Source organism: Balaenoptera physalus (genome assembly GCF_965194825.1).
Source record: "Balaenoptera physalus genome assembly, chromosome: 1".
NCBI lineage: Eukaryota > Metazoa > Chordata > Mammalia > Artiodactyla > Balaenopteridae > Balaenoptera > Balaenoptera physalus.
In genome coordinates, this window is record NC_138882.1 from 189,658,493 (window position 1) to 189,686,361 (window position 27,869).

General features: G+C 50.9%; 1 protein-coding gene and 1 long non-coding RNA gene across 3 annotated transcripts in view; one reads left to right on the forward strand and one right to left on the reverse strand.

Annotated features, from left to right (window-relative positions):
• Nucleotides 1-306: 306 nt before the first annotated feature.
• On the forward strand, nt 307-14,555 carry ENO1 (enolase 1). Of its 2 annotated transcripts, none has more exons than XM_082461309.1 (12): nt 307-464; nt 2,910-3,003; nt 5,484-5,579; nt 6,598-6,656; nt 8,707-8,776; nt 9,229-9,362; nt 9,748-9,970; nt 11,115-11,312; nt 11,886-12,087; nt 12,500-12,608; nt 12,857-12,915; nt 14,124-14,555. In XM_082461309.1, exons 2-12 carry the CDS (start codon nt 2,919-2,921, stop codon nt 14,191-14,193), a joined length of 1,305 nt encoding a protein of 434 aa, XP_082317435.1. In that variant the 5' UTR covers nt 307-464; nt 2,910-2,918; the 3' UTR covers nt 14,194-14,555. The 2 variants fall into 2 exon arrangements, with proteins under 2 accessions (XP_082317435.1, XP_082317434.1); XM_082461308.1 differs by lacking the exon at nt 6,598-6,656 and adding an exon at nt 6,986-7,044.
• Nucleotides 14,556-19,848: 5,293 nt separating this feature from the next.
• The window catches only part of LOC309660752, a 28,087-nt gene continuing 20,066 nt past the window's right edge, over nt 19,849-27,869 (reverse strand). Inside the window, exon 2 of the long non-coding RNA XR_014263589.1 lies at nt 19,849-27,624. This is a non-coding gene — a long non-coding RNA (uncharacterized lncRNA). The remainder of the gene's footprint in view (nt 27,625-27,869) is intronic.

The following is a 27,869-nucleotide window of genomic DNA, read 5'->3' on the forward strand; positions in this document are numbered from 1 at the left end:
GAGCCCTCATGCCGGCCGCGCCGGCCCGCCCCTCCCCCGAGGCCCCGGCGCCACAGACTCCGCTCAGCCGCGGGTCCCAACGGCGGGCGGGAGCGAAGGGGGACGGGGGCTCGCCCGCATGCCGACACAGCCGCGGGCGAGTGGGGGCGCCCAGCCCGACCCCGCCCCAACTACCCGAGACGTCGCCCCCTCTTCCAGTTCCCGGCGCCCGCAGTCCCACCCCTCCCTCGGAGGCGAGGGCCCGAGTGACGGCGCGCTGGGCCAATGGCGAGGCAGCGCGGAGGCGGTGGGCTTGAGGGGCGGGAAGTGGGCGGGGTCCCCTCGAGCTCGGCAGGAAGTCCAGGCCGGCGGAGCGGAGACGAGCTCGCGGGACTTGGAACGTCCGGACGTTGCGCGTTAACGCTCGCCCTCGGCGTCCGCAGCACCCTCTGCTTCTCTCTCGTGCGGCGACCTCAGGCGGCCGGGTGAGGACTCAAGGAAGGGCTGCCGAGCAAGCGCCCGGGCAGGCGGCGCGTGGGTGCCCCGGGCCCGCGGGCGCTCCTGCCCCTCAGACGGCGTGCCCGGGGGTTCGGCGGGGAAGGGGCGGGTCGGCGCGCGCGAGCGGCCTCCCCGGGCCGGAGTCGCGGCCCGAGGCGGGGGCGCGGCGCCCGGTTTCTCCGGAGGCGAAGGTGCAGCTCAGCCTGTGATTACGAGTTACGGGGCCGCGTCACTGTCTCGGGAGGTTAGAGGTAGAACACGCGGTCACCAGGACAGCAGGCGGTGAGGGTGGAAGGTGTGGCGAGCGCTCCAGGCCTAACCCGCGTGCTCATTAAAGCCCGGCTCTTCCGAGAATGGAGAAAGGGGGCCGGAAAAGGAGAGAGGCCCGGGAAGCTGCAGGCCACCCCACCCCCGGCCCCGCGCCCCTGCCTCCCGCTGGTGGCCCTCGGCCTGGCGCCTGAGTGTCCAGCCCGTCGCTGCTCCGGAATGAGCAGGGACTGATCTGCCTTCAGAAGGCACTTGATCTGGAGGGGACTGCAGCAGAGCCGTGGGGTCATTGGAAGCCCTGCAGGCGACCTCGCCCAAGTCGGGCACGAGGCGCTCCCTGCTCCCCGGGGCTGGCCACCAACAGTCGGCCCCTGATCTGACATAAAAAGGATGTACTTTGAGAAAACTTCCTGTTCGCTGTTTCCTCGGCAATGTGGTCTTCCCCCTGGGCGGTGTGGGCAGCCGGCTGACCTGCTTCCGGGGCACACCTAGGCCCCGGCTGCCCGGTGTGCTCGTGCCGCCCCTGGTCCGGGCTTCAGTCCAGGCAGATAAAAGGCTGTGCAGGCTCCTAGTCAGACCCACCTTCCGCCCTGCCTGTGCTCCCTGCATTTTAATGACTTCGGAGAAAAGTTTTACTACCTAATTTCAAGATAAGTTGAATTTTATTTTCACATCGTGAAATCAGTCGACTGCCTTGTTTTATATCACTAAAATAAAACCAGAAATGAAATCTTACAACTGTATGATGAGGAAGTGTAATGAAGATGTGCTTAAAAGTGCATCTAAAATCTATGAAGTAAATCAGTGGTGGCCTGGGGATGCAGGGGGAGCAGTGACTGGAAATGGCCTCTGGGGACTTTTTTGGGGCGGTCAGTGTTACACGGGTATATGATTTGCCAAAACTCAAAGTTAACTAAAATTTTAAAACTTAAAAGATTTTAAACAAATTTGCCTTTTTGAGATTAAAAACTAGATACCTTTTTATTGGCTAATGAATAAAACTCCATTGTTACAAAGAAAAAACAAAGCCACAGAAGTGACTTCAGTATCTAATTTTGAAACTTAAAAAGATGCCATTTGCTGCTTCAGAACATTCCAGAGAAGATAATGGAGAGGAGCCCAGCTAGATAATGGCTTCCAAACACTGATTTGGTTCCTCTCCACTTCAGTTCTACAAGTTGTTCGATTCTGTTGTTCCTTGGAGAGCCTCTGGGAGAAAAAAGCAAGAAAGGGGCTTTCTCTGAGCTCTTGATATTTGTTCTCTGTGGCTGCAGACCACCCCCCTCCCCTTCTTTCTAAAGGTGTTTTCAAAGGAAAGCTCTTCCCTTGGCGTATCCTGGTGCTCAAAGATAGAATCCTTTCTCCAGTTACAGATCACGACATTTCATAATTAAGTTTTTTAAATGGGGTGAAATGCCCATTGAAAGCAACACTGACTAGATCATGTTATTTGTGTGCCCTGTCTTGCTAAAGGCCCAAGTACTGTGAGGTTTGAAAGGCTCAGAAATTGGCAAAGATCACAGCACATAGACCAAGGAGCTCATTCCTGGCCTCCAGGTTCAGAATTTCTAACTGATTATCCAACATCGACCAATTGAGCCTTCTCCTGCTACCTCAGGTTTTACTTGATGAACTGTGTTCCCATGTTCCCAACTTTTAATTCACTGTTCCACTACAAACCAGATTTTCCTCCTGGTCACCCCCACCCCCCCGCCTTTTTTTTTTTTTTTTTTTTTAATCCTAGATGGGTTTGCTTGCGGCCTTCACGTCCCCTTGGTCCTGATTTGGTCCCGTTCCCATGGCCCCGCGCCTACCCTCGTTGGTAACTAATGACAGCCAGTTTCAGACTCTCTCCTCTTCAGACACTCTGCACGCCGTCAACGTGTGAATCTTGCCCACCAGCACGCGCACTGCCGGGCTTGCTTTGCCTGTAGGACAAGACCTGAACTACTAGGGCCTTGCAGAGCTGCCCCTACCTACTTTTTAGGAACAATTCCCAGTGCTCTCCAGCAGGCATTTTCTCCCACTCCAGTCAGCCTTCCTACATCCAGTTTTTAGTTTATGCAGACTCTTTCTAGTCTAGGGATCCTCAGAAGTGACCCCTTGCATAATGAGTCGAGGCTGCCTTATGGTTTATGGAAAATATGGACTGTGCTTCCCCACAGAAATTCACCATGTCTATCCTCAAGATCCACGCCAGAGAGATCTTCGACTCTCGTGGGAATCCCACTGTTGAGGTTGATCTCTACACCTCAAAAGGTATGGGCCGCCTTTGTTTCTGTAGTCCCTAGCACCACACTCCATTTTTTAAAACTTCAAATGACAGAGCCTTAGGCAAGAAAACGTCTGTTGTGGTAAAAGCCCTTCTTTCTGGTCTGCACATGCTGGTGGGCTGTGGTTCCCCACTGGGGGGAGGTTGGGAGGGTTTTAAGGCAAGAGGTCCTTGTCTTGGTGCTTCTTGGTACATAGAGCAGAACACGGGTTGGCTGCTAGGTCAGTGAGGTGGGGAGGTAATGTGATAACCTTGTCCCTAAAAGGGCCTATCGCTAATTTGGTTCACAGCTTGCTGTGACCAAATACGTAGATACGGCGTGATAGGATGGATCTTTCTTCCTTGAAAAGGAAAGAGATTAGGGGAGTACAAGGGTATATATAGCGCTCTTATCTCCGTTTCCAGAAATCACTCTTAGAGGATCCGGGACAGTTTTTACTTTGGGGTGTTGGAACATTCCAGAGGCTCATATTTTTACCTGGCTGTAAGTCCCCGTAAGAAGAATTTGCCCACGTGAGAAAAGAATAGAATGGGAACCCTTAAAAACTCCCCCATTTTTCTTTTTTACTTTAAGAAACTGTAGTGCTTCCCTAGCCCTGCATTACCTCCAGCAATGTCTCTGCTGTTTTCTAAATGGTTGAAGCTGGAAAAGGAACTTCAGGCAGAATCACCCAGTGGTGCTGAGCACAGGCCTGCCAGTCAGAGCTGAGTCATGGTCTGAATCACAGGCCTGGCTGTGGAACCCTTCCCTTCCTGTCCTCCTTCCCCCTTGCCCAGAAAATGAAGGCCCCTCGAGTCGAGATTCACTGGGCAGGAGTCTGCCTTTGGTTACTGTCGGGGTGCCCTCAGAACACGATCGCTTCTGGGCGTGTGCCTTGTGGCAAATGCCGTGTGTTCTCGGAAGATGGTGAGAATTTCCTTTCAGCTTATGAAACTGGCACACTTAGTCAGAGAGTGGAACTTTCCACTTGGAAATTAATGGACTTTGAACAACGAAAAAAGACCCAGGACACTAGAAGATTGTTGGGAGGGGAATTTTCTTTGAAACTCTTTAAAATGACTAAAATTAATGTCTTTTGACATTTAAATGAATGGAACTTTCTCTTATGTGTCTTAATCCTTTCAAGAAAAGAAAAAAATAACAGGAAGTCATAAATTTGTTAAGAAACTTTCATCACTTCTTTCTTTCTTAGAATTTATTTTTTAGACCAGTTTTAGGTTCACAGCAAAATTGAGTGGAAGGTACAGAGCATTCCCGTCTACCCCCTGTCCCCACTATCACCGCCACCACCAGAGCGGTACCTTTGTTACAGTCGAACCTGCGTTGACACATCATCACCCAAAGTCCATAGTTGACATTAGGGTCACTCTTGCTTTCCTCATGTCTTCACCTGGTCCAGCGCCTGATGGATACAGAGAAAGCCAGGGCCTGTGTCGAGAAGAACGTGTGTCCTGCTGGTCGCACAGTCAGTGCGGTGGCACAGGCATGCAACCAAGTATGACTGCGATACTTGGTTGGGTTTTTCCTCTTAGTTCATTTCCTTTCACATCTCCCGCATACCTCAGATGGGGAAATCCCTAACGGTTTCAAGGAGATTCAAGAGGCTGCCCACACTTCCTGCTCCCCTAACCCTTCTGCCCTGTGTAACCGATTTCTGCAGTACCGTTCTTGGCACTGTCTGTCCTTCTTCAAGAAGATTTGCCGTTTTTCTGCTCCACAGTCTAGGCTTAACCAGGCAGCTGGTTTCTATATCTGCAGGATTGTGCAGTGCATGCTTGATTGGGTTCTAGTGTTACTGTGCTTATTTCTTTTCTCTTCCAATCTGTCCTGTTTTCTGGTTTCCTGTTATGCAGAGAACCCCCAAATAGCATTTATTGCTCCCTAAGCTGAGGCAGGTGAGCTGTAGAGATACCTCTTGAGCCAGCGCTTTCAAGGCTGGAAAGCTAGCAGCCTCATCTCACTGGCCTAAGGGAAGCTTGGCCACGGTGCTCTACAGCTGGACTGTCTAAAATAGCCCAGTGTTTTCGTGGGTTACTAGCTGCTAGATAAGCTTAAATCCCGTAGGTGGCTTGCATTGTATTTTAGGCCGCGCTGCTGGGGGTGGTCCACGGCCCAGCTCCGGGGCTCCAGTGGGGAGCTTTGAGAGGTGTGGGCTCAGACCTCCCATTTGTTTTGGAATCTGCACTTTAACCCACAGGTGATATGTGTGCACGTTAAAATCTGAGAAGCTCTGCTCTAGACCTTTTTCTTTAGAGAAATTCATCAGCTATGCTGTAGTGTCTGCAGTGCAGAATCATAAAAACATGAAAGGCAGGAGGAGCAGCCCGTCTGAGTCTTGCCGTCATTGGGAGGAAGTAACCCTTTCCTAAGGGCAGCTGCCCTCTGTGAGCGGGGAGGGACTTGGGCGAGGGCGGGAGCTGTTTCTTAGTCATTAACTGTTTTTCGCCCTCCTCTCTCCACATCCAGGTCTCTTCAGAGCTGCTGTGCCCAGTGGCGCCTCAACTGGTATCTACGAGGCCCTGGAGCTCCGGGACAATGACAAGACGCGCTACATGGGCAAAGGTAAGCGCCGAGCCGAGGCCGGCCCCCGGCAGCCACAGCCTGCCTCCTGCTCCCCGCGGCTTGCGTTTGAGGGTAGCAGGCCTCTGATTCGGCCCAGAGTGTGGGCGCCGCACGTGGAGGAGCTGGGAGAGCTGGCTGATTGGTTCCAGCATCCCTGACCCTGGCGCTCAGGGCAGGCGTTTTAACACTTACTTCTACTGCGGTTTGTCTCCAATCTGTGAAGAACTCCTGGTTGGGTCAGAGGATGTGGGAGAAGAAGAAGACAAGTTATCTAGTACTAAGGAGCAGCCTCCCATCCTCCGGGAGGGCTCTGAGGGCCTTCCGGGCCATCAGGCCTCTTCAGGGTCTAGTCGAGGAGGAGGAGGAGAAGAGCTCCCGAAGGCCTGGCTGATGGCTCACCATTGATGGCCTGTCATTGTCTTTCGGTCTCTGGCAGAGCCAGCCTCCGCTGGGCTGTATGCACACGGGCTGGGTACTGTGTCGGCAGTGTTCACCTTTCTGTAGATAGAACCTGTGCGGCCAAACTACAGAAAAGCAGATAGGGCTAGACTGGGCATTCTCAACGGGGACGGGAACTGGTTCTGGAGAGGAAGCAAAAACATATCATGACGGTTCACGGTTTGTGGCCTTCCGAAGGGCCACACGTATAGACAGGTGGAGAGCACGTGTGCTGCCAACTCTCCAGGGAGGGCGATGAGGAAAGAGTCCAAAAACGCCGCAGGGGAGGAGGCGAGGGCGAGGTGGGGCTGGGGGCGCTGGGCCAGGGTCACGGCGCCCCACTGGAGGGAGGCAGCCTGTGCAGAGAGCTCTCCCCAGGGGCCTTGCTGGCGGCCCAGGCCGCACGTGCCTACAGCAGCAGGGCAGTGCTGTGCCCTGGCTGTAATGAGGACAGATGCACGGTCCCTGCAGCGTTCTCCCTGTCTTCCTGTTTCCTCTCTTTCTCTCACTCAGCCTCCTGCACAGCCTGTTCTCTTCTCAGTCTTTCTTTTTTCCTTCTCTGCCCATCTCTACTGGTCAGGTGTCTCCAGACCCATTAAGTATATTAACGAGTTCCTGGCACCAGCCCTGTGCACACAGGTAACACATACATTGGGCGTCCTTTAGTCTCGGCAGCTGGCCTGTCCAGTGCATGGTCTTGCCAACTAACCCCCCTTCAGACATTCTGGATGGTTGCTCTGTGTGCGGCTCTAACCCTTGGGGGTCCTAGGTAAGAGCACTCAGACTGGGCCAGAAAGCCCTCCGATTCCGGGGGGGGAGAGGGCGATGGGGATTTGAAGGAGGTCCCATTGAAGGTCTTTGGTGGGCTCTGAATATCTGGGTTAACGTGGTGAGTGGTTCTCTCCAGCAACGCTGCTCAAGCCTGTCTTTCATTAATGTCGGTAATTTGATTTGATTATTCCTTCCAGGTGTCTCAAAGGCTGTTGAGCACATCAATAAAACTATTGCGCCTGCCCTGGTTAGCAAGGTAGGACCTGCCTCCTGATAACTAATGTATATTAATGCTATCAAAGCGCCTCCCAGGCCAGCCCAGGAGGCTTTCCTGTTCATGGAAGAGCTTATTCTGAGAGCTAAAGAAGCCAGTTGGATTCCCTGTCGTGCATGCGAATAACTTCGCCTTTCCTAACCCACCCTCTGCCTGTCCACATGTCCATGGCTAACAGCGCATGGAATTGGATCCGAGGGACGGGAAGCTCTTAGAGCCTTGATGTTTCCCCACAGCCATCTTGACCTTCGGGGAGTTAAGATCCAGATTTTAAGAGCAGCTCTCAGGGGCGTTAAGTGTAGTATCCGTGGCGACTGACTCATTTTTCATGAACTGTGGAATTATTTACTGTGTTTGTAAACAGCAGAACTCCCGTTATATAAAATCCTACTTGAAACCTCAATGTGTCAGACAGATCAAAGTGGAGCTGCTGTAGCTGAAGTGGGTCTGGGGCTTGGTCTCGTTTATCCTCCCTCCAGCCCCGCTCTCCGTAACTATGGCCCTTTCTCGGGTCCAAACCCAGCCTCGGCCTGTGTGTCCTCCTTGGTATGGCCCCTCTCCCGGCTCCACCCTGTACGCCGGGGGCAAGCGGCTCCTCTGCTGATCCTCTCCCCAGCTTGCCTGCTGTGGCCTGGCCCACGTGGCTGTCTGTAATGGGTCCCCAGGTGGAGGTTTTCAGCACTGCCTTGCCACGCACACCTTCCGGCCCAGCCTCCTGGGGCCCTCCACACACCGCTGTTCTTTGTGCCTCTGCGCCCTCACCTGGCCTGACTGACAGTGAGCAGGGCTTTCCTGGACATTTTTCTTTACTTGGGGGAGACAAACTTCAGTCTAACTCTTGGTGAGGGTTGGCCTCAAGCCATCTGCTGGGGTGGCTTCTAACTTTACCCAAAGATGCCTTGTCACAAAAGCAAAAGATGCCGTATTGTTAACATGGCATGATGGACTTACAGATTCTGGTTTTCTTTCATATTTTAGCTTTTATATAAGAAATGTTATAAATAACATGCTGGTATCATTCACTTATGGAGTTTTTAAAGTAATGCCGACTTTTATTACATTACTTTGAGCCAGTTTTTAAGACACCGGTTTTATTTATACTCTCACCAAAAATAGTCATTTTCATCAGTCGTCAAACATTTTGCTAAATGATTGTGGACTACGTACAAAACTCGTATCTCCCATCAGATGATGGAGTTTGCTGTCACTGAGGGCAGCCGAGTGACAGCAGAAACTGACTTTGATGGTAAAGAACAATGAATTCTGTTATTTGCTGCCCCAAAAGTCACACTGCTTTGGAGTAATTCCTTCTTTAGCATGAAGCAGACAATTCTGCCTCATGTGTAACGTGACCTCGGACTCCCTCAGTAGACTCCCCTTTATGACATGAGGACCATGCATTGTCGGATCCCTCGTGCTTGGAGAAATGCCTGATGCTCTTAAAGCAAGTGAAGGGCATTGTTCTGTCTCCCCATTTTCTCTTGGCATTCCCCCTTTTTTTGCCTGCCAAACACATGGATAACATAGAATTGATCTGGGCTTTGCACGGTTCCAAGGGTTGATGGCTCTGTGACAGGAGGGCACAGGGCATGCAGGTAGAGGCACCACTCCCTCCCAAGCAGCTTATCCTCCCTCTCCCTGTAGAAACTGAACGTCGTGGAGCAGGAGAAGATCGACAAGCTGATGATAGAGATGGATGGCACAGAAAATAAATGTGAGTGGCCTGAGGTGGGGTCTTTGCCAGGAAGATTGTGACTTCTCCTGAAGACCCTTGAAGTCCTTTGGGGAGAGGTCGTGTCGTCCCTAACGATGAATTACATAACTGTCTGCGGTCCTCCCCTAACTCTAATAAATCACATTTTTAAATATCAGGAGCATAGCTGGCTGACAGCAGCAGGCATGTAGGGTTACTCAGAAGAGGCTCGTGCTTTATATAATTGAGCAATTTGTGGAATTTTCCAGAGTCCCATGGACCAAGGAAAGGGCTTTCTCTTTGGGGGAAAAAGCAGCCTACGTGGAAGGCTATTGCATTTCTGGTGTGAATATGCAAAGGAGATAGGAAGGAAAAGGTTCCGAATACAATCCAGGGTGCACACAGTAGCGCAGGCGGGGAGGCGGGAAGGCTGGTGAGTAAGAAATCCCTTAACATAACCTGTTCTGTTCTAGCCAAGTTTGGTGCGAACGCCATCCTGGGCGTGTCCCTGGCTGTGTGCAAGGCTGGCGCCGTTGAGAAGGGGGTGCCCCTGTACCGCCACATCGCCGACTTGGCTGGCAATGCCGAGGTCATCCTGCCAGTTCCGGTGAGTGGCGAGCGTTCGCTTTCTCATGGGGTCCCGAGACCTCCCGCCGCTCGACCTCATCCACGGGTGACTCTCCAGCACACGGGTAGAGCAGGCTCTGGGGGTCTCGGCTGCAAATAACTCCGCCGCCACCAGCTAAGAGTGACCTTGAGCAGGTGACTCGGCCGCCCTGCACCCATCTCCTTAATTGTCGATGGGAGATGAAAATTGTACCTGCCTTGTCGGATTGTGTGCACTTGTGGTGGTAGTGACCGCAGTGCAGAAAGACCTGGTGGCTTCAGAGCCGCACGGGCCCCACGTGGGAGCCGTGCACCTGGGCATCGGGGGGCTGCTGAGGGGCGCGATCCCCCCAGGCCTGGAGCTGTACTTGTCTCTCTCCCCACAGGCTTTCAACGTCATCAACGGGGGCTCTCACGCTGGCAACAAGCTGGCCATGCAGGAGTTCATGATCCTCCCCATCGGGGCCGAAAACTTCCGGGAGGCCATGCGCATCGGAGCGGAGGTGTACCACAACCTGAAGAATGTGATCAAGGAGAAATACGGGAAAGACGCCACCAACGTGGGAGACGAAGGCGGGTTTGCTCCCAACATCCTGGAGAACAAAGAAGGTAGAGGCTCCGGAGGAAGCCCCTGGATTTCTGAGCACCACCCCCAGCGTCTGCAAGCCTTCCACGCCTGCCCTCAGGGGCGCTGCTCTTTCCACCTTTCGTTCATTAAGTAGCAAAATGCAAAACCCTGCAGATGTGGGAGCTAGTGCTTCATTTTAAAAAAAAAAAAAAATCACGAGAAATTTTCTTATTAATTCGACCTCTGAACGGCCTGATGATTTGCTTAAACTGGGCTGACGGTGGGCTAGGGAGGCGGTTCGTTTTCTTGCTGTCGTCCTTGCTCCCCCAGCGATGGCAAAGGTTTGCAACCTGCTCCGTGTTCAAGGATGCTGGCTGCGATGAGGACTGCTATCAGTAACCGTTTCGGGTCATCCGGCCGCCCTAATGCTGCACAGGCTTTATTTAGCTTTGAATCCTTAGGCACAGGATTAAATGTGAGAGTTGAGTAGAGAATACAGAAGTCTTAGGAAAAGAATTCACGGATGAATTTTTTGTTTTAGAAGAAGAAGTAGGGTTCCAAGCATATTTCATTGCCTTCAAGGATGGCTAGTGAAAGAAAATGTCCATCCTGCTCTTTGGGTCAGTCATACGAAATTGCTGACGTTCGGCTATTTTAACCTATAAAAAGTGGCCCTTCACGCAGTTTGAATCTTGGGGATCTTTGTTGTGGAACGGGGGCCGGTGTCTGTCAGTTTCCCAACCAGCAGTGCTGCTGAGCGAGGCCAACCCTGAGCCTGGGCCGGACAGCAGAGCAGGGGCGGGGGCCTCGCTGTGCGGGCCCCCCGTCCACTGGGCTCCCTCTTGGATCTCAGCCTTGGCTCTATTTAAAGCTAGTTCTGCAGGACAGCTGGTCTCAGCTGGTCACTGTATCTTGGCCGGCACAGCTGTTCTTTGGTGCTAAATTTGGGAGCATTTGTCAGTGAAAAAGCCTCTTAGGGTCCATTTCCAACTTGGCCATGCACTAGTGCCCCTGACCAATGGTTTCTTGCCCCAGCGCAGAAAAGAGTAACTGGAATTTTTGAAACTGGTGCTTGGGGCCAGAGCATCTCTTCCTCTTCCGGTACGGTTCCCATTTGGCAGAGTTAAAGGGGAATTTTGTCTCCATCCTCCTGGTTTCCAGACTCTCACCGCCATCTCTTTCCAGCCCTGGAGCTGCTGAAGAACGCCATCGGGAAGGCCGGCTACACCGATAAGGTCGTCATCGGCATGGATGTGGCTGCCTCTGAGTTCTTCCGGTCGGGCAAGTACGACCTGGACTTCAAGTCCCCCGATGACCCCAGCAGGTACATCACAGCCGACGAGCTGGCCAGCCTGTACAAGTCCTTCATCAGGGACCACCCAGGTGAGTGCTCCCGGGCGGCTGCAGGTGTGCGAGTGGCTGGAGCCTTCGCTGGGGTGCTTGGTGCCGCAGAGCGGGCAGCCGGCCAGCCGCGGTGCAGTGTGATCACCTCCTGAGCAAACGTGGTCCTGGCTCCACTGACAGTGAGGAAAGGAGCCTTGAGAGCCAGGACCACTGGGTGCTCCTAGGCTCTGCGTCACCTGATGCACACGGGAGAGGGGACGCACAGGCACAGAGTGGGTTAGAACTTGCCCAGGGGCACACAGCAAATGGTGGAGCAGGTGTTCAGACCGGGAGGCGTCTCTAAGTCCCTGCGTTTAACGTTAAGTAACTTGGTGGAAGCGGAGCCAGGACCCGAAGCCCGGTCTTCACCCCTCTGGGTCCACAGCTCTGTTTTTACTCTCGGTGGCGCTAAACTCAAACCACCCTGGGCAGCAAGTTTCCCACTTAACAACTGTGGGGTTGCGGGATCGCAGGTGACTGCAGTCCTGGTCCCGGGAGGGGGCTCTGGGGTGCTGCGGGTCAGCAGCCTGGGAGGCCACGCCGATGGAACACGCTCTGCCCTGCTCTGCTCAGTGGTGTCCATCGAGGACCCCTTCGACCAGGATGACTGGGAAGCTTGGCAGAAGTTCACTGCCAGCGCGGGAATCCAGGTGGTGGGGGACGACCTCACCGTGACCAACCCCAAGCGGATTTCCAAGGCTGTGAGCGAGAAGTCGTGCAACTGCCTCCTGCTCAAAGTGAACCAGATCGGCTCCGTGACCGAGTCCCTGCAGGCGTAAGTGCCCTTGCACGGAGGGAGGGGGCCCTCCTGACTGGAACTCCTGGTGGCGTTTAAAGTAAGCTTTGGCCCCTAGGGGATCGGGGCGTTGGGCAGTTGTGTTCTAATCCTGACCACTTGGTGGCCCTACACTCCTGATTTAATATCACACGGAGAACGTTTGTCAGGAGACACACGTCTCTCTCCCTTGAGGAGTCTGAACCCAGTTTTTCAAACGTGACTAGAGAGCAGAGAAAGGTCCTCGGGCCCTTCAGAGGAGGGCGAGGGTTACCCTCTTCCCCAGCCTTTGGGAGCTCAGGGCTGCCCCGGGCCCCCCACCGGGAGTCATGGGTCATGGCCTCAGGAGGCCAGAAGGGGCCACAGTGCCCAGGCAGTGGACCCATGCCGTCTGGTTGTCCCTGGCTTCTAGGTGCAAGCTGGCCCAGTCCAATGGGTGGGGCGTCATGGTGTCACATCGCTCCGGGGAGACTGAAGACACCTTCATCGCCGACCTGGTGGTGGGACTGTGCACCGGGCAGGTAAAGAGCTCCCTGGGGTGAAAGGTGCTCCCTGCTTCTCTCTCTGACCTCAACTTCCTGAGCACAGACTGGGGGGGCAGGGGGAGAATGGGGTCCTGGGTGCCCCTTTTATCCCCTCCTTCCTAGGGCCAGGGATCCTCTTTAAGAAATTGCTGGCTCTCTGCCGTGGCACCCTCCCCTTGCCCAAAATGCCCATGAAGATTCAGCGTCCACTGTAAGCAACTGTGGCCTTTCTTTCCTCCTTCCAGATCAAGACTGGTGCACCGTGCCGATCTGAGCGCTTGGCCAAGTACAATCAGATCCTCAGGTAAAGCGGCTGCCTTCGCTGCCTGTGTGGGCTTGCTTGGTCTCCAGGAGGAGCCCCTGGCCCTGTGGGGCTGGTACGAGGGTGGGGCAGGGGCCCTGGCCCGATATGTTAGGTTGGGACGATATGTTAGGTTGGGACGGGTCGGGTGCCTGGCAGTGTTGGCCCAGAGCGGGGCCTGCTCCACACGATGCTGCCATCTTCTGGTGGGAGAGGGAACTGGCTCCCCTTTAGACAACTGATGCTCTCATTTTACACCCTTGTGGACAAAGATACCAGAGCTCAGAGAGAGGAAGAAAAATTGCCAAAGGGCAAACAGCAGGGTTTCCACTCTTCAGCGCCTTCTGATGTTCTGGTCCCTCCCCTTTTTTGTCTCAGTGTGTCCTTGGGAAGCACCTATAAACACAGGGAGACCTGCCCTTTTGTTATTTTATTACAGTTTTGAAGGGAAAAGGAACGTCCGTATTATAAGTCCTCCCACATTACCCCGTCTTTGAAACTTTATCCTGGAAAATTTCAAGCCTATAAAAAAATCAGTGAACAGTAGAATGTACTCCCTTCCCCATTATCCGGATACACCAGCTGTCTGTATTCCTCCATGTTTTGTCTCTTTACACCCTTTTTTCATGGAGAATTTTAAAGCAAATTAAGGCATCTTATGATTTCACTTGTATATATTTCTTTCAGATAAGGACTTATTTTTGTTTTTTAACATAACCACTCTATAGTGATGATGCCGACGATTAGTGGTAACATCAGTACCCTTTTTTTTTTTTTTTGATATCAGGATCCAAACAGAGTTCACACTAATGAGTGCCCCCTCCTTATTTCCCTGTGCCATTTGTTGCAGAAACTGGGTTATCCTTTCATTGAAAAAACATTTTTTTAAATATTCTAAGAAATAGTCCTACCATATCTTCTCCTTTGTCCTTCAGAAACACTGGGGGGAAGAGAAGGAAGGCGAAGGGGCAGCCGGTGGACAGCTTGTTGCGTGAATTGGGTGGACGGAGAGAGCCGAATGCTATTCTATTCCTGGCATCTCCAAGAAGCTCACGTTTAGGGGAATAGTTAGACAGACTGGGCGATGGTTGGGTCCCCAACTTCTGGCAGGAAATGTGTCTTTGACCACTTCTCTGGGTGGGAAAACTTACTGCATTGAGGTGTGACTTGTCTCTTTCCCTCCCCGTCTCTCTATCTTTCTGCTTCCTAAGAATTGAAGAGGAACTGGGCAGCAAGGCCAAGTTTGCCGGCAGGAACTTCAGAAACCCCCTTGCTAAGTAAGCTGTGCGGGTGAGCCCTGCGGTCACTCGTCGGCTAATTAGACCTGCTCCTGATGTCACCTGGGCAGCTCGAGGCCCCCGCCGATGCTCTGAGGGGCCTCTGATAGTTAACTGCCCTCTCCCCTTCCTGTGACGTTCTCACTGCTTCCTTAGACCTGCTGCAGAAGCCGAGCTTGACCATCTGGAACCCTGCTGGAAACCCTAGCTCTCTAATTATATAATTGGCCCAAATCATTGTTTTTCTCACCTCGCTTCCACCACGTGTCTGGAGCCATGTGTATCTGCATTGTAATCTCCGAGGCGTCCACAGGCAAGATCCCCGGTGGTTTTGTGTGCAAAATAAAAAGGCCTCAGTGACCCATAGGGATGCTCTGTGTGTGTATGAAGTGGTCCGTCAGTCTGTCTGTCCTCGCGTCTTGAGTATTCATGGAGCACCTCTACAAGAGCTGAGGCTTTGTGTCATGACAGAAGGGGAAGAGGAGTTTGTGCAGGATGTCGCGTAAGCCCTGGGGAAGGGCCGGTTTGGGAAGAGGTGAGAGATGGGGCAGCCCGTGCCCTTCCACAGCAGCTCGGGCAGTGCCCAGAGGCCTGACTTGAGGATCAGACATGTTAATTTGGGAGAAAAGACAAATGCAGAGCTCTCGCAGATTACCTCAAGGACAGCAGCTTCTAGGTCACACCATGAGTCCAAACCAGAGGGAAGCTGAGCATCCTGGGCAGGCTGCGGGGCAGGTTCTCCATCCTTAGGGGAAACTGGTAAAAGAATGGTTAGAGGTAGCTCTGGGGCAGTAGGAGGGCATCCAGAGGGTCTTGGAGAACCCTACTTAGATACATTCAAATTTAATTTGGGGACTTCCCTGATGGTCCCGTGGTTAAGACTCCACACCCCAAATGCAGGGGGCACGGGTTCGATCCCTGGTCAGGGAACTAAAATCCTGCATGCTGCACAGCACGGCCTAAAAAATTGAAAAAAAAATTTTTTTAATTTAATTTCTTTCCTCATTTTCACTAACCTGATTTCAAGTCCTCAGAAGCTCCACGTGGCTGATGCCCACTGAGTTGGGTACCACGGGTGTGAAGCATTAGCATTGCAGAAAGCACCATTCTGGAGAAATGACTAAGCACCAGTGAGACATGAAATACTATGGTTGCTCTGAATTGGGTTATAATACCTGGCGAGGCCCCCCAGTGGACATTGTTGTTATTGCTCATCTATCAGGGTTTAACCCAAGAAGCAGAACCAGTAGAAGGTACATATATTAAGGGATTTATCACAAGGAATTGGCTCCTGTGATTGTGGCTAAGCTAATCCACAATCTATAGGGCAGCCAGTCAGAAGGGAGGGTGACCAGGACACAGGTGAAATTTCTCTTGGGTCAGCCCTGCTTTTAAGACCTTTCACCTGATTCAGGCCCACCTAGATCATCCAAGATCATTCCTTGTTCAAAGTCAACAGGTAAGTGGTTTTAATTATGTCTGCAGAATAGCTTCACAGTAATACCTAGATTAGTATTTGACTAAACAGTAGGACTCGAGTCATGTCACAAAGCCACCACCCCTTTTGAACTTGGCAACCACACACATACGTCTTAAACCATAACTTAATCTCCAAATAATGACAAAATGCTTCTTCACCTAATGTGGTACAGCTCTCCTGTGTACAGCCAATACCACTCGCCTGTCCCAGCTTTGTATGACTGGTTTCCATCTAAAAACTGACTCTGCAAGGAAGTGAGTCGAACTCGGCCTGACAGTCTCACTAGAATGTTTGTTCATCCAAACTTTAAAAGAGCAAGTTAGCTTTAGTGTCTCTAAACTTGGTTTCATGTCAACATTTCCTGACACTTTTATTTTAAAACAATGGCAGTTAAACGCATTTTTCACTCTTGGGTTAAAGGGCAAGGAGCCCTTTCAGATCTGCTCCACCCGGAAGGAAGGCTGCTGGGGCCTCCCTGGCCCTGGGGACACCGAGCCCCTGGGGAGGATGGTTGACAGCTCTGACCCAGCAGAGACAAGCTCAAAGCATGTTCCTGATGCGGATGGGCAGGAGTAGGCCAGGAGGAATTGCAGACCATTGGCCTCTTCCTGGGGGCCCCGTCTGAAGCAGGACAGGCAACGTTAATTCTGAGTTTCCAGAAAGCCACGCTTGGGCTTTAAGATGACCTATGATGTTAAACATTTCTCTGGATCACAACTGCAGGAACTTAAAGTGTTTTTAAAGTAAATATCTCTGGTAGTAGTCTCTGGACTTGCATTATGTGTTTTCTTTTTAAATTTTAACCTCATAATACAAATACTTTCCCGCAAAATATTTACTTTTCATCTGTGGTTGTCTTCCAACTTCCAGATTCCTGCAACATTAGAACAAAAATCAGCTGAAAAGTTGAAACAGTGTAGTTTGCAAACTTGGCCATACATTGGAATCACCTCGGAAGCCTTTAAGTCTCCCATTGCCCAGACCAAGTAAATCAGAACCTCAGAGTAGAAACCAAAGACTCAGTATTAAAAGTTTCCCAGCTGACTCCAATGTGCAGCTCAGCTTGAGAAGCACTAGAGTACAGGAGATGGATTGCAGGATTGGTGATGACCAGGCAGGCCTAGAATGCCAGGCTTCCCCCGAAAAAAAACCCGTCCGCCCTGGTAATTTTATTTTTGTTGAATGCAGCTGAGGCCGGAAGATGGCGTCTGAAGGCAGTCAACTCAGGCCACAGAGCTGCGAGCTGTGCCATTTGCAGGGAGGGAGCCCGGACAGGAGCCTGGCTCTTGACTAAGAATTCTGTGTACAGTCAGCTCTCCTCCCGGCAGTGGAGATCCTGCTCCCCACAGCAGCCCAAGCTCATGCAGTGCAGTGGCTGAGAGCACAGCAGGAGCTGGACCACCTAGGTCTGGATTCTGGCCCTCCCACTGAACAACTGAACAAATCTGTACGATGAGGCTAATACTCCAATAGTGCTACCTCATGGCTTATTACAGAGTATTATAAATGGTCACATCAACTTAGGCTCCCACCCAGCATAGAATGAATTAAACCATCAGGTGCTGATACACTTACCTAGGAAGAGGTACAGGGCATAGGGAAAGAGGAGGAAGGTCTTCAGAGCATATAAAGCACCTGTGGCCATGACTGAACAAAAAGGGACAGAGTCTGGAGTGGAAAGTTCACAGCAACCTGGGAGAAGTGTGGGGACCCACTGAACCAACCTCAGTGACGTATAATTAACATTCAGTAACAGGCACCTGTGTTAAGTATACAGTTTGATGTGTTTTCACATATACGCCTGGGTAACCAGCACCACCACCACAACGGACCGTTTCCAACACCACCAAGAGTTCCTTGAGCCCCTTCCCGGCTAATCCCCACCCCCACCCCCCAAACGCAGGCAACCTAGTGTTGTTTTTTTTTTTTAGTTCAAATGAGTTGTCAAAATCTAAAAAACAGATTCCTTGTAAAAAAAGAAATCTTGCCTGGTGGCGCAGTGGTTAAGAATCCGCCTGCCAATGCAGGGGACACGGGTTTGAGCCCTGGTCCAGGAAGATCCCACATGCCACAGAGCAACTAAGCCCGTGCGCCACAACTACTGAGCCTGTGCTCTAGAGCCCGCGAGCCAAAACTACTGAGCCCACGTGCCACAACTACTGAAGCCCACTCGCCTAGAGCCCATGCTCTGCAACAAGAGAAGCCACCGCAATGAGAAGCCCGCACACCGCAATGAAGAGTGGCCCCTGCTCGCCGCAGCTAGAGAAAGCCTGTGTGCAACTATGAAGACCCAACACAGCCAAAAATAAATAAATACTTTTTTTTTTTAATTCCTATTTCTGCGTTCTAATGGATTGGAAAATTGCCAACACTGGGCCCGCATTCCTAGAAGACAGCAGTTGGCCACCATTTTTTTTTTAAGCCTTTTTTTTTTAAATCTTTATTTATTTATTTTTGGCTGCGTCAGGTCTTAGTTGTGGCACGCAGGACCTTTCATTGCGGCACGAGGGCTTCTCTGTAGTTCTGGCCCTCAGGCTCAGTAGTTGCAGTGAGTGGGCTTAGTTGCCCTGCGGCATGTGGGATCTTAGTTCCCCGACCAGGGATTGAATCTGGGCCCTCGGCAGTGAAAGCCCAGTGTCCTAACCCCTGGACCGCCAGGGATTCTTCTGAAGGCAGCCCCCTGCCTCCTGCTTCCCTTAGTTACATGCCTGCCCAGCCCTCCACAGCTTTTGAATTGGCCACCCCTGGTCCACGGTCTCTTCTGCAGGCCGACATCGTCCCAAATCTTTCCTTTTTGTAAGAACCCTCTATCTCCAAGGGTTCCGGAGTTCAGGTCCGCCAGGGCTCCTCTGCCATTGACAACTCATCTCCCGGTGCCTCCAGGTAGTAACGACTCCCCAGACGCAGCCTTGAATGTGTCAGCTCATCTAGGCCCATAAATGTGGCCGGCAAGGCACCACCTTCATCCAGTTCTGCTCTAGGGGGAGGCCAGCCCGGCCTTCTTCCTGCCCATCTTGCTGCAAAGTGTGAGGGCTTGGTAATCAGGGCTGCCATCCACAGGGACCAGGAATGATAGCAGACTCATTTGCATATGTGACCTAAGACAGTAATTAAACCCAGGCGCCCCAGGGGTGAGGAGTAAGCACATTAATTCAGGAGCAATTAAAACCCTCCAACATCACTGTCACACAGCCGCCACTTCTGAGACCGGCTGTAACTGATGACAATCACCTTTGGGCCCCCTCTTTTGGCCACCAGACGGCCACCATGACTGCACATTCTTGAGGGGGGCACGCTCGTGCCTAAGCAGGGGCAGCTTCCCCAGACGCTCGGTCTTTCTGTAGGGCCCCTGATGCTATTATGGACAAGTTACTGTGAAAGACAATGCCTTAGTCTTTTTCTTTTTCTTTTTTTTGGTGGCAAAATATACATAGCAAAATTTACCATTTTAACCATTGTTAAGTGTACAATTGGCTGGTGTTAAGTACATCCAAAGCTTTCATAACCATCACCACTATCTATTTCCAGAAGTTTTTCATCATCCCAAACAAATTCTACACCCGTTAAGCAATAATTCCCCATTCTCCTACCCCCACCCTAACTCCTGGTAACTTTTATTCTATTTTCTGTCTCTGGGTGTAAATTTGCCTATTCGAGATATTTTATATAAGGGGGTTCATACAATAGTCATCTGGCTTATTTCACTTGGTGTAATGTTTTCAAGGTTTATACATGTTGGAGCCTGTGTCAATACTTCATTCCTTTTTATGGCTGAGTAATGTTCCATTTTATAGATATACCACATATATCCATTCATTTGTTGATAGACACTTGGGTGGTTTCTACCTTTTGGTTATTGCCAGTAATGCTTCTATAAACCTGGGTGTACAAATATCTGTTTTAGCCCCTGCTTTCAATTCTTTTTGGTATGTACTTAGCAGTGGAATTGCTGGGTCACATGGTAATTCTATGTTTACCTTTTTGAGGAACTACTAAGCCATTTTCCACTGCAGCTGCACCATTTTACCTTCTCACCAGTAACGTATGAAGGTTCCAATTTCTCCACATTCTTATCAACACTTGTTATTTTCCTTTTTTTTTTTATTATGGCCATCCCAGTAGGTGTTAAGCGATATCTCACTATGGTTTTGATTTGCATTTCCCTAGTGTCTAATGATGTTGAACATCTTTTCATGTGCTTATTGGCCATTTTTTAATCTTTCCAAGTCACTTGGCCTTTTTTTTTTTTTTTTTTGGCCATTTTTTTAATTGGGTGGTCTTGTTCCTGAGTCATAGAGTTCTTTATATTTTTTGGATCCTATTAGATATATGATTTGCAAATATTCTCTCCCATTCTGTAGTTTGTTTTTTCACTTTCTTGTAGTCTCTTTTAAACTTTTTTTTTTTTGGCCAGGCCACGCGGCTTGCAGGATCTTAGTTCCCAGACCAGGGATTGAAACTGGGCCCTCAGCAGTGAAAGCGCGGAATCCTAACCACTGGACCAGCAGGGAATTCCCACCTTGTAGTGTCTTTTGATACACAAAAGTTTCTAGTTTGAAGTCCAAGTTATCTATTTTTCTTTTTGTTGCTTGTGCTTTTGGTGTCATGTTTAAGAAACCATTGTCAAACGCAAGATTATGGGGACTTCCCTGGTGGTCCAGTGGGTAAGACTCCGTGCTCTGAATGCAGGGGGCCCAGGTTCGATCCCTGGTCAGGGAACTAGATCCCGCATGCCACAACTAAGAAGCCCCCATGCCGCAACTAAAAAAAAAGATCCCACATGCTGCAACTAAGACCCAGCTCAGCCTAAATAAATAAATAAATATTTAAAAAACAAATCCAAGGTTATGAAGATTTGCCCCTGTGTTTTCTCCTAAGAGTTTTATAGTTTTAGCTCTTGTATTTAGGTTTGTTTTTTTTTTTTTCTTTGGCTGCGTTGGGTCTTCGTTTCTGCGCACAGGCTTTCTCTAGTTGCAGCAAGTGGGGGCTATTCTTTGTTGTGATGTGCGGGCTTCTCATTGCAGTGGCTTCTCTTGTTGTGGAGCACGGGCTCTAGGTGCGCAGACTTCAGTAGTTGTGGCTCACGGGCTCTAGAGTTGCGGTGCACAGGCTCTAGAACACAGGCTCAGTAGTTGTGGCACACGGGCTTAGCTGCTCTGCGGCATGTGGGATCTTCCCGGACCAGGGCTCGAACCCATGTCCCCTGAGTTGGCAGGCGGATTCTTAACCACTGCGCCACCAGGGAAGTCCCTGTATTTAGGTTTCTAATCCATTTTCAGTTAATTTTTATATGTGGCATAAGGTAAGGGTCCAACTTCATTGTTTTGCATGTGCCATTTGTTGAAGAGACTGTCTTTTCCCCACTGAGTAGTCTTGGCACTCTTATTGAAAATCAGTTCGCTATATATACGGGTTTATTTCTGGGTTCTCTATTCTATTGGTCTGTATGTCTGTCCTTATGCCACGCCACACTGTTGCAATCACTTTCGCTTTATAGGACATGACCTGGCCTTTTACGTACCTGGCCCTTCATCTCCTCCTCACCAAACGCTCTGAAGTAGGCATTATGATCATTCTTACTGGGTAAAGTCAGGCCTAAAAGGTTAGGGTGACTTACCCTCCGTCACAAAATTGGTGGATGTATTATCCTTTGCAAGGTGACATTGCAAGTGCTCCCAGGTTGACAGACATACAATAACAGTGAATTCTTGTATCTTGACCTTAAAAACAACCTCCATAGTCAGGTGATGTCTAGCCAGGCCTTCAGCAACGAGGATCCCAAAGCCAGGATCTTCCAAGAGGAAGAAAGTGACCCTGAGCATCTTTGATCAAGGTGAGGACAAGAAGGTCCTTCCCCCCAAAGGCCACAGATCCCCTCCTGGAGACGGCTGCTTACAAACTCCCTTTGCCCAAAGGGCTGAAGCTGCCCTCTTTGCACCCCAGCTAAATTTTTCCTTAAAAGAAGGAGACGCTGGGCTTCCCTGGTGGCGCAGTGGTTGAGAATCTGCCTGCCAATGCAGGGGACACGGGTTCGAGCCCTGGTCCGGGAAGATCCCACATGCCGCGGAGCGGCTAGGCCGTGAGCCACAACTACTGAGCCTGCGCGTCTGGAGCCTGTGCTCCGCAACGGGAGAGGCCGCGACAGTGAGAGGCCCGCGCACCGCGATGAAGAGTGGCCCCTGCTCGCCGCAACTGGAGAAAGCCCTCGCACAGAAACGAAGTCCCAACACAGCCAAAAATAAAAAAATAAAAAAATAAATTTATTTAAAAAAAAAAAAGAAGGAGACCCTGGAGCTGTTTGGGTTTGCTTTCTCTGGTCACGATTCTGGGCAGGTCTTGCAAGGAAGTTTCCCTCTGACCTGCTCTACAGTCTGGGCGTGTCTGTTTGTTCGTGAGTTCCCTGCCTATCAGGATGCTGGGACTTTGAGAAACACTTTCAAGACGAGGGGGGTGCTGCCATCTCCCCCAAAATGCACATACACACACACACCTGCCCCTGCTGACCCTCGACCCCCTACCCTGCTGAATTTTTCTTCAAAGCATATGACATCACTTAAAATATCCGGCGTCTGCTTTTTGGTCTTCCTTCATTAGAATGTAAATTCCACGAGACTTTATCTTGCAGGGACTTTTAGTTTTGCTGACTGCAGTGTGCCTGAGGCCGAGAATAGTGCCTGACACATAGCAGGTGCCTCAGGCGTGAATGAGTGCGTGGACCAGACCTGCGGTCCACACAGGCCACACCAGCTGCCATGCGTGAAGAATGTAGCCACCTCTGCCGAGTGGACCTTTGAGCTCAGAAGCTTGAGTGCTTAAGATGAAAAGGAAAGGAAGACTTTTTTTAATTACAGAGATAAAAAAAAAAAAAGTTAGTGGTTGAAGTCCACGAGCATGGTCTCAGAAGCAATCAGCTGCAGGAGAGGGAAAACCTGGAGAATAGGGTCAGCCGGGAATCAGATGTTTTCAAAAGGCGAGATCATGAGGAAGGCAGCGCCTTGGACCTGAGAGTACCTGAGTTCCTGGATCCCGCAGGCTGGGGCTTCCCTGAGCTGTGAGGCAAGAAATGTCAGCCTGGGGCTGCTGGGCCCCTCAGGGAGCAGTGATGTTTTCAAGGTTCATCTGGGTCGTGGCTTGTATCAGTGTGTCACTTGTTTTTATAATATTCCATTGTACAGATATACCACCATTGCCTAATCCAAGGTCTCAAAGGTTTACACCTATGTTTCCTTCTAAGAGTTTAATAGCTTTAGCTCTTGTATTTGGGTCTTTGATCCACTTGAGTTAATTTTTGTGTAAGGTGTTGCATGTGGATATTTACCTATTCATCAGTGGGTGGATATTTGGGTTGTTTCCACTTTTTGGCTATTATAAACAACGCTGCTGTGTACATTCATGTACAAGCTTTTGTGTGGACATATGTCTTCCATTTTCCTGGGTACATACCTACTAGTGGAATTGTTGGGTCATATGGTAACTCTATGTTTAACTTTTCGAGTAACTGCCAAAGTGTTTTCCACAGTGGTTGCGCCATTTTACATTCCCACCAATACTGGGAAAGTAAAACTGGGAATTTTCCATATACTCACCGACATTTATTTTCTCGTTTTTTGAATAGTGGTATCTTATTGAGGTTCTGATTTGCATTTTATTAATGTCTAATGATGTTGAACATCTTTTCAGTGTGCTTATTAGCAACGTGTATATCTTCTTGGAGAAATGTCTATTCAAATCATTAGCCCATTTTTTAATTGGTTTATTTGTCTTTTTGTTGTTGAGTTGTGAGAATTCTTTATACATTCTGGTTACTATCATATATATGATTTGCAAATATTTTTCCCCATTCTGTAGTTTGCTTTTTACTTTCTTGATAGTGTCTTCTGATACACAAAAGGTTTTAATTTGGATGAAGTCAAATTTATCTCTTTTTTCTTTTCTTTCTTGTGCTTTTGGTGCCATATTTAAGAGACAACTGTCTAATCCAAGGTCCTGAAGATTCACACCTATGTTTCTTTCCAAGAGTTTAATATTTTTGGCTCTTACATTTATGTCTGTGATCTATTTGAGTTCATTTTTATGTAAGCTGTGGTATGTGGATATCCAGTTGTTCTGGCACCATTTGTTGAAAAGATGTCATTTTCACCTGATTCTCAGATGTCATGGTCACCCCCAGCACCCTGCCTCACCCTTGGCTGTGCTTCTTGCTATCTTTCCAAAAAAAATGAACTCTTAGGGTACAGTAAGGGCTGTCAAAACTGCTGCCTCAGCTGAGCTCAATCCTGGCTAGGACTGGGAAAACGAAATTCCCAAGTCAGCATGAAACCTTCAGTCTGTCTGCTGATGTGGAACTAGGACCCCAGGCGTGTAACGCCTGGGGCTACAGAGATAGAAAGGATCCCAAGCCCTCAGCACCCTGGCATGAGAGCAAGGTGACCCTCCGTCCACCATCCTAGGGTGAAAGTCAGGGCCAGGGCTAGGGTGAGGCAAGAGAAGCCTGCGGGGCACAAAATGTAAGGAGATGCTCGCTCCCGCTCTCTCATCCTGGCTACTCATGGGCAGAAGGTAAGCTAGTGGCTAACAGTCTGGGCTCATGGGGGGTCAGGGGTGCTAGGGCAGCCCTTAGCCACCAGGGGGTGCTGTGGGAGCTGCCCTGAGCCCCTCGGCCTCCCGGCCTCGCCCTGCCTGCTGGCTCTGCCGGGCTGGCCAGCCTCCCAGCCCCAGCTGACACTGCCCTGTGGCTCTCAGGGGCTCGGGGCCAAGACCAAGGCGGCCCAAAACTCTGGGCAATGCTCGGTGAGATGAGTGGAGCTGTCACAGGACAAAGGGAAATTCCTGGACAGTGTCAACACCTGCTCTTCCCCTGTCACACAGATGCTGTGTCGAGGCACAGAGGAACTGGCCACTGCAGAGGCCACCACAGCACCACGGGGACATGGCCCAGGGGAGCTGGTCCTGGCTTGCTTTGCTCTCTGAACCTTTCAGGATGCACACCCCTCCCTTCAATTTCTTGCACGTTGAGGACTTTTGTTCAGTCTTTCCAGGAACCAACGGAAAGGAGAAGGAAACCGGCAGAGGGACATGCCTCCCGCTCTTGCTGTGCTGCCCCTAAAACCACACTCTGGGGTCAAGCAGTGGGCCTCAGCTCGCCTGCCCAGCCTCCCGGGGACTCGGTCCAGCACACGAGGGCCGGCGTGGCTCTTCCTGGGAGGCGCCCCGGCGGACTCTCAAGGAGCAGGGCCCAGGCGGCTGCATCGTGGTGGATGGGTCCACGTGCCCCTGCTCCCAAGGAAACCACTGCTCGCTGGACGCCTCTGCGCTCAGACAGCAACTCGAGCTGGGAGTTTCCCACACCCTGAGTGACAGCACCCGTTTCCAGGGATGCTCTAGGGTCGGCTTTCTGGCCTTGCAGTCTGGCTCTGCCCTGTTCTCTGTTCTCCTCTGGTTCCCTTCAGGGAGAATCAGCAATTGCCCGAAAGGCAGGGATGCCTAGTCTGGGGAGGGAGGGCCCGCGATGGGGGGGGGGCAGCGATCACTTCCTTGAGTCTCTCCTTTGCGGCATCCTGCTCACGCCTTTCCCTGCTTTTCTGGAGTGTCGGCCCTGTATTATCTGCCAGCGTCAGATCCAGCCAGCCTCCAGAGAAAAGGTGCTGAAGTATTTGGCAGAAAGAGCCTGTGGCATTAAAAGACTCTGGCCAGCACCTCCATGAGCTCTAGAAATATCGGTACTGGAGGCATCTGAATCCTAGAGCAGAAAGAGAGACACCGGCTGAAAGAGCAAGGGCTTGACCCTTGCTTCTCCGGCCTCAGGGGAGGCTGTGTATTGTGGGGTGTGGCCCCTCCTCCGGAAAGAAAGCCACTCGCTCAACTTGATCCACCAGGACTAATGTCTCCATACTCGTATCACCTCAATTCAAGTGACCCTGAGTACAGAGACTTAGAAATTAACCACTGACCTCAAGTGCTGGAGCTAAAAAGAAATGCCCCTGCCCACGTGGGTGTCCTTTGTCCTAACCATGCCTGCCCAGTAACGCGACAGCCTCTGTATTCACAAAATCTTGTCGTGCCCTGAGTCCCATTCACGTGGAAGGGTGGGGATGCGGGTTCCTCAGGGGTGTTGGCACGTGAGGTTTGGAGTAAAATCCCCCAGAAACTGCACACAGACTGGGGGTGACATATCATCAGACAGCCCTTGAGATCTCGGGGTGCAGCGCTTGCCAAAAACGATGTTTGTCACCCATAAGCCCACAGCAGAGCAGCTGCATTTGTCACACCAACAGTGACGCTGGAAATTCATGCAGACACTGGCACAGACCAGCTCCCTACCTTGATTTCTTTTTTTCTCTGTAAGGAATTTCTCCCCCCACCTTCTCCTCCTCCTCCCCCACCCCCAGATACTATAAGGAAACATCTGTGGAATAAAAATAACAAAAGTTTATAAGATACAAAGCTTATGAAGTTTTACCTGTGGGTCCCCATCATGGTTCCTGCCTCCTTTGAGATGGTAGATGGAAGCTTCCATTTCACTTGTCTCTAATTATCTCCTTTTTAGAAGGACGAAGAGCCCATAGGGTGACTGGAAAGGAGGCAGAAGGAAATGCACGGAGGGCATCCTGGGCTCTGCTGAGGGTCCCGCTCTCCCTGGAGCTAATTTGATCCAAAGGAGGGGACAAGAGCAAAGCAGCAGCCTCCTGGTCACCTGTCCCCACCAGCACCTATCCTGGGCTGGGACCTTGTCAGGGGCCGGGTTTTAAAGGTGAACACAGTTTACAGAGCAGAGACAAGCTGAGGCTAAGCACTGCTGGAGTAGGAACCCCAGGGAGGGTTGGAATGGTGCTCTGGGGGCTTGATGGACTGGCTGATGGCAGTTTGGTGTCGGGAGGGGGCATGGATTTGGAGTCCACCTGGTTAAGGACTTTTCGTTTGCAAATGGCAGTGACCAATTCAAATGGGCTTAAACCAAAAAGAACATTTATTGGCACTTAGCTTCAGGCATGGCTGGATCCAGAAGCTGAAAGACTGTCACCAAGACTCAGTATCTCTCCATCTCTCCACTCTGCTGTCCTCTGTGCTGGCTTTTACCCACAGACAGGCTCTCCAGGCTTGGCGGCCCCTCCCCACCTCTTTATGTTCAGCTCAGCTGCCCCAGCTTCTCTCTCACAACTGTTCTAGCCAAAATCCTAAACCTGACTCGCACGGGCTTGAACTGGGTCATGTGCCCATCCTTGAACCAATCATTGTGGCCAAGGGGGATGAAATCACTGATTGGTTAGGCCTGGGTCACATGCTTACACCCAGATTCTGGGGCCAGGTTAGCCTCACTCAACAATATGAACTAAAATTAGGGAAGGGACATTTCCCAAACGAAGAATGGGGATGCTGCAACTAGAAAAAGGGTGAATGGATGATAGTCAGGCAAAAACTCCATACCTGCTCTCTCAGAGCAGCAACTCCTGCCACCTCCTGGCTGTGTGACTTTGTCCAGGTCACTTAACTTCTCTGAGCCTCAGCTGGAAACACAACTTGCTTCAGTTTTAATGTCCTTTCCTTTATAAAAACAGGGATGGGGCAGAGGTATCCCGGGGCTCCTACTGTATTGGAAACTTCCGTTGGAATAGATTACGAGGTGATTTATTAAGAATTCAGTTCCTTTAGCCCAGATAAGCAAAGGATGAGGAAGAGGAATGGAAAATAATGATACTGGCAAAGGTAAACCCCTCAGGGTTTGCTTTCCCTTACCTTTCTTTAAAGGTGTTCAGCAAAGGGAAGGAGGAAGTGGAGCTCAGATGAGGAGGAGGCCCAGCTCAAGGGCACAGAGGGAGTAGGCAGCCTTGTCAAGGTCCTGGCCTGTCTGAATTTGTGTTGGAGCCTCAATTCTCCCTCTGGGGCCTTGGAGCCGTCAGGGCTGAGCAGAGACGGAGTCGGGCACCTCCACCTGGCCCTCTGTTCTTCCTGGAAACGCTGGAGCAAAGGGGTCCTTACCTGTTTTTACAGCATCTGGACAAGGCGGCATGTTGATTTCAGGGACCCATCCACAGCCAGGGTCCGAGCACAGTTACGCAAGGCGGTCTCTTTCCCTTGGAGCCCCGAGGGCGCTGCTGGAGGCTGGTCCGTGTGCAGCCGATAGCTGACCTATTTATGGCCACCGCTCTGCCGGTGACCAGGCTGGATTCATCCTGGTTCAGCTGAGGTGAAGGGTGACCGGT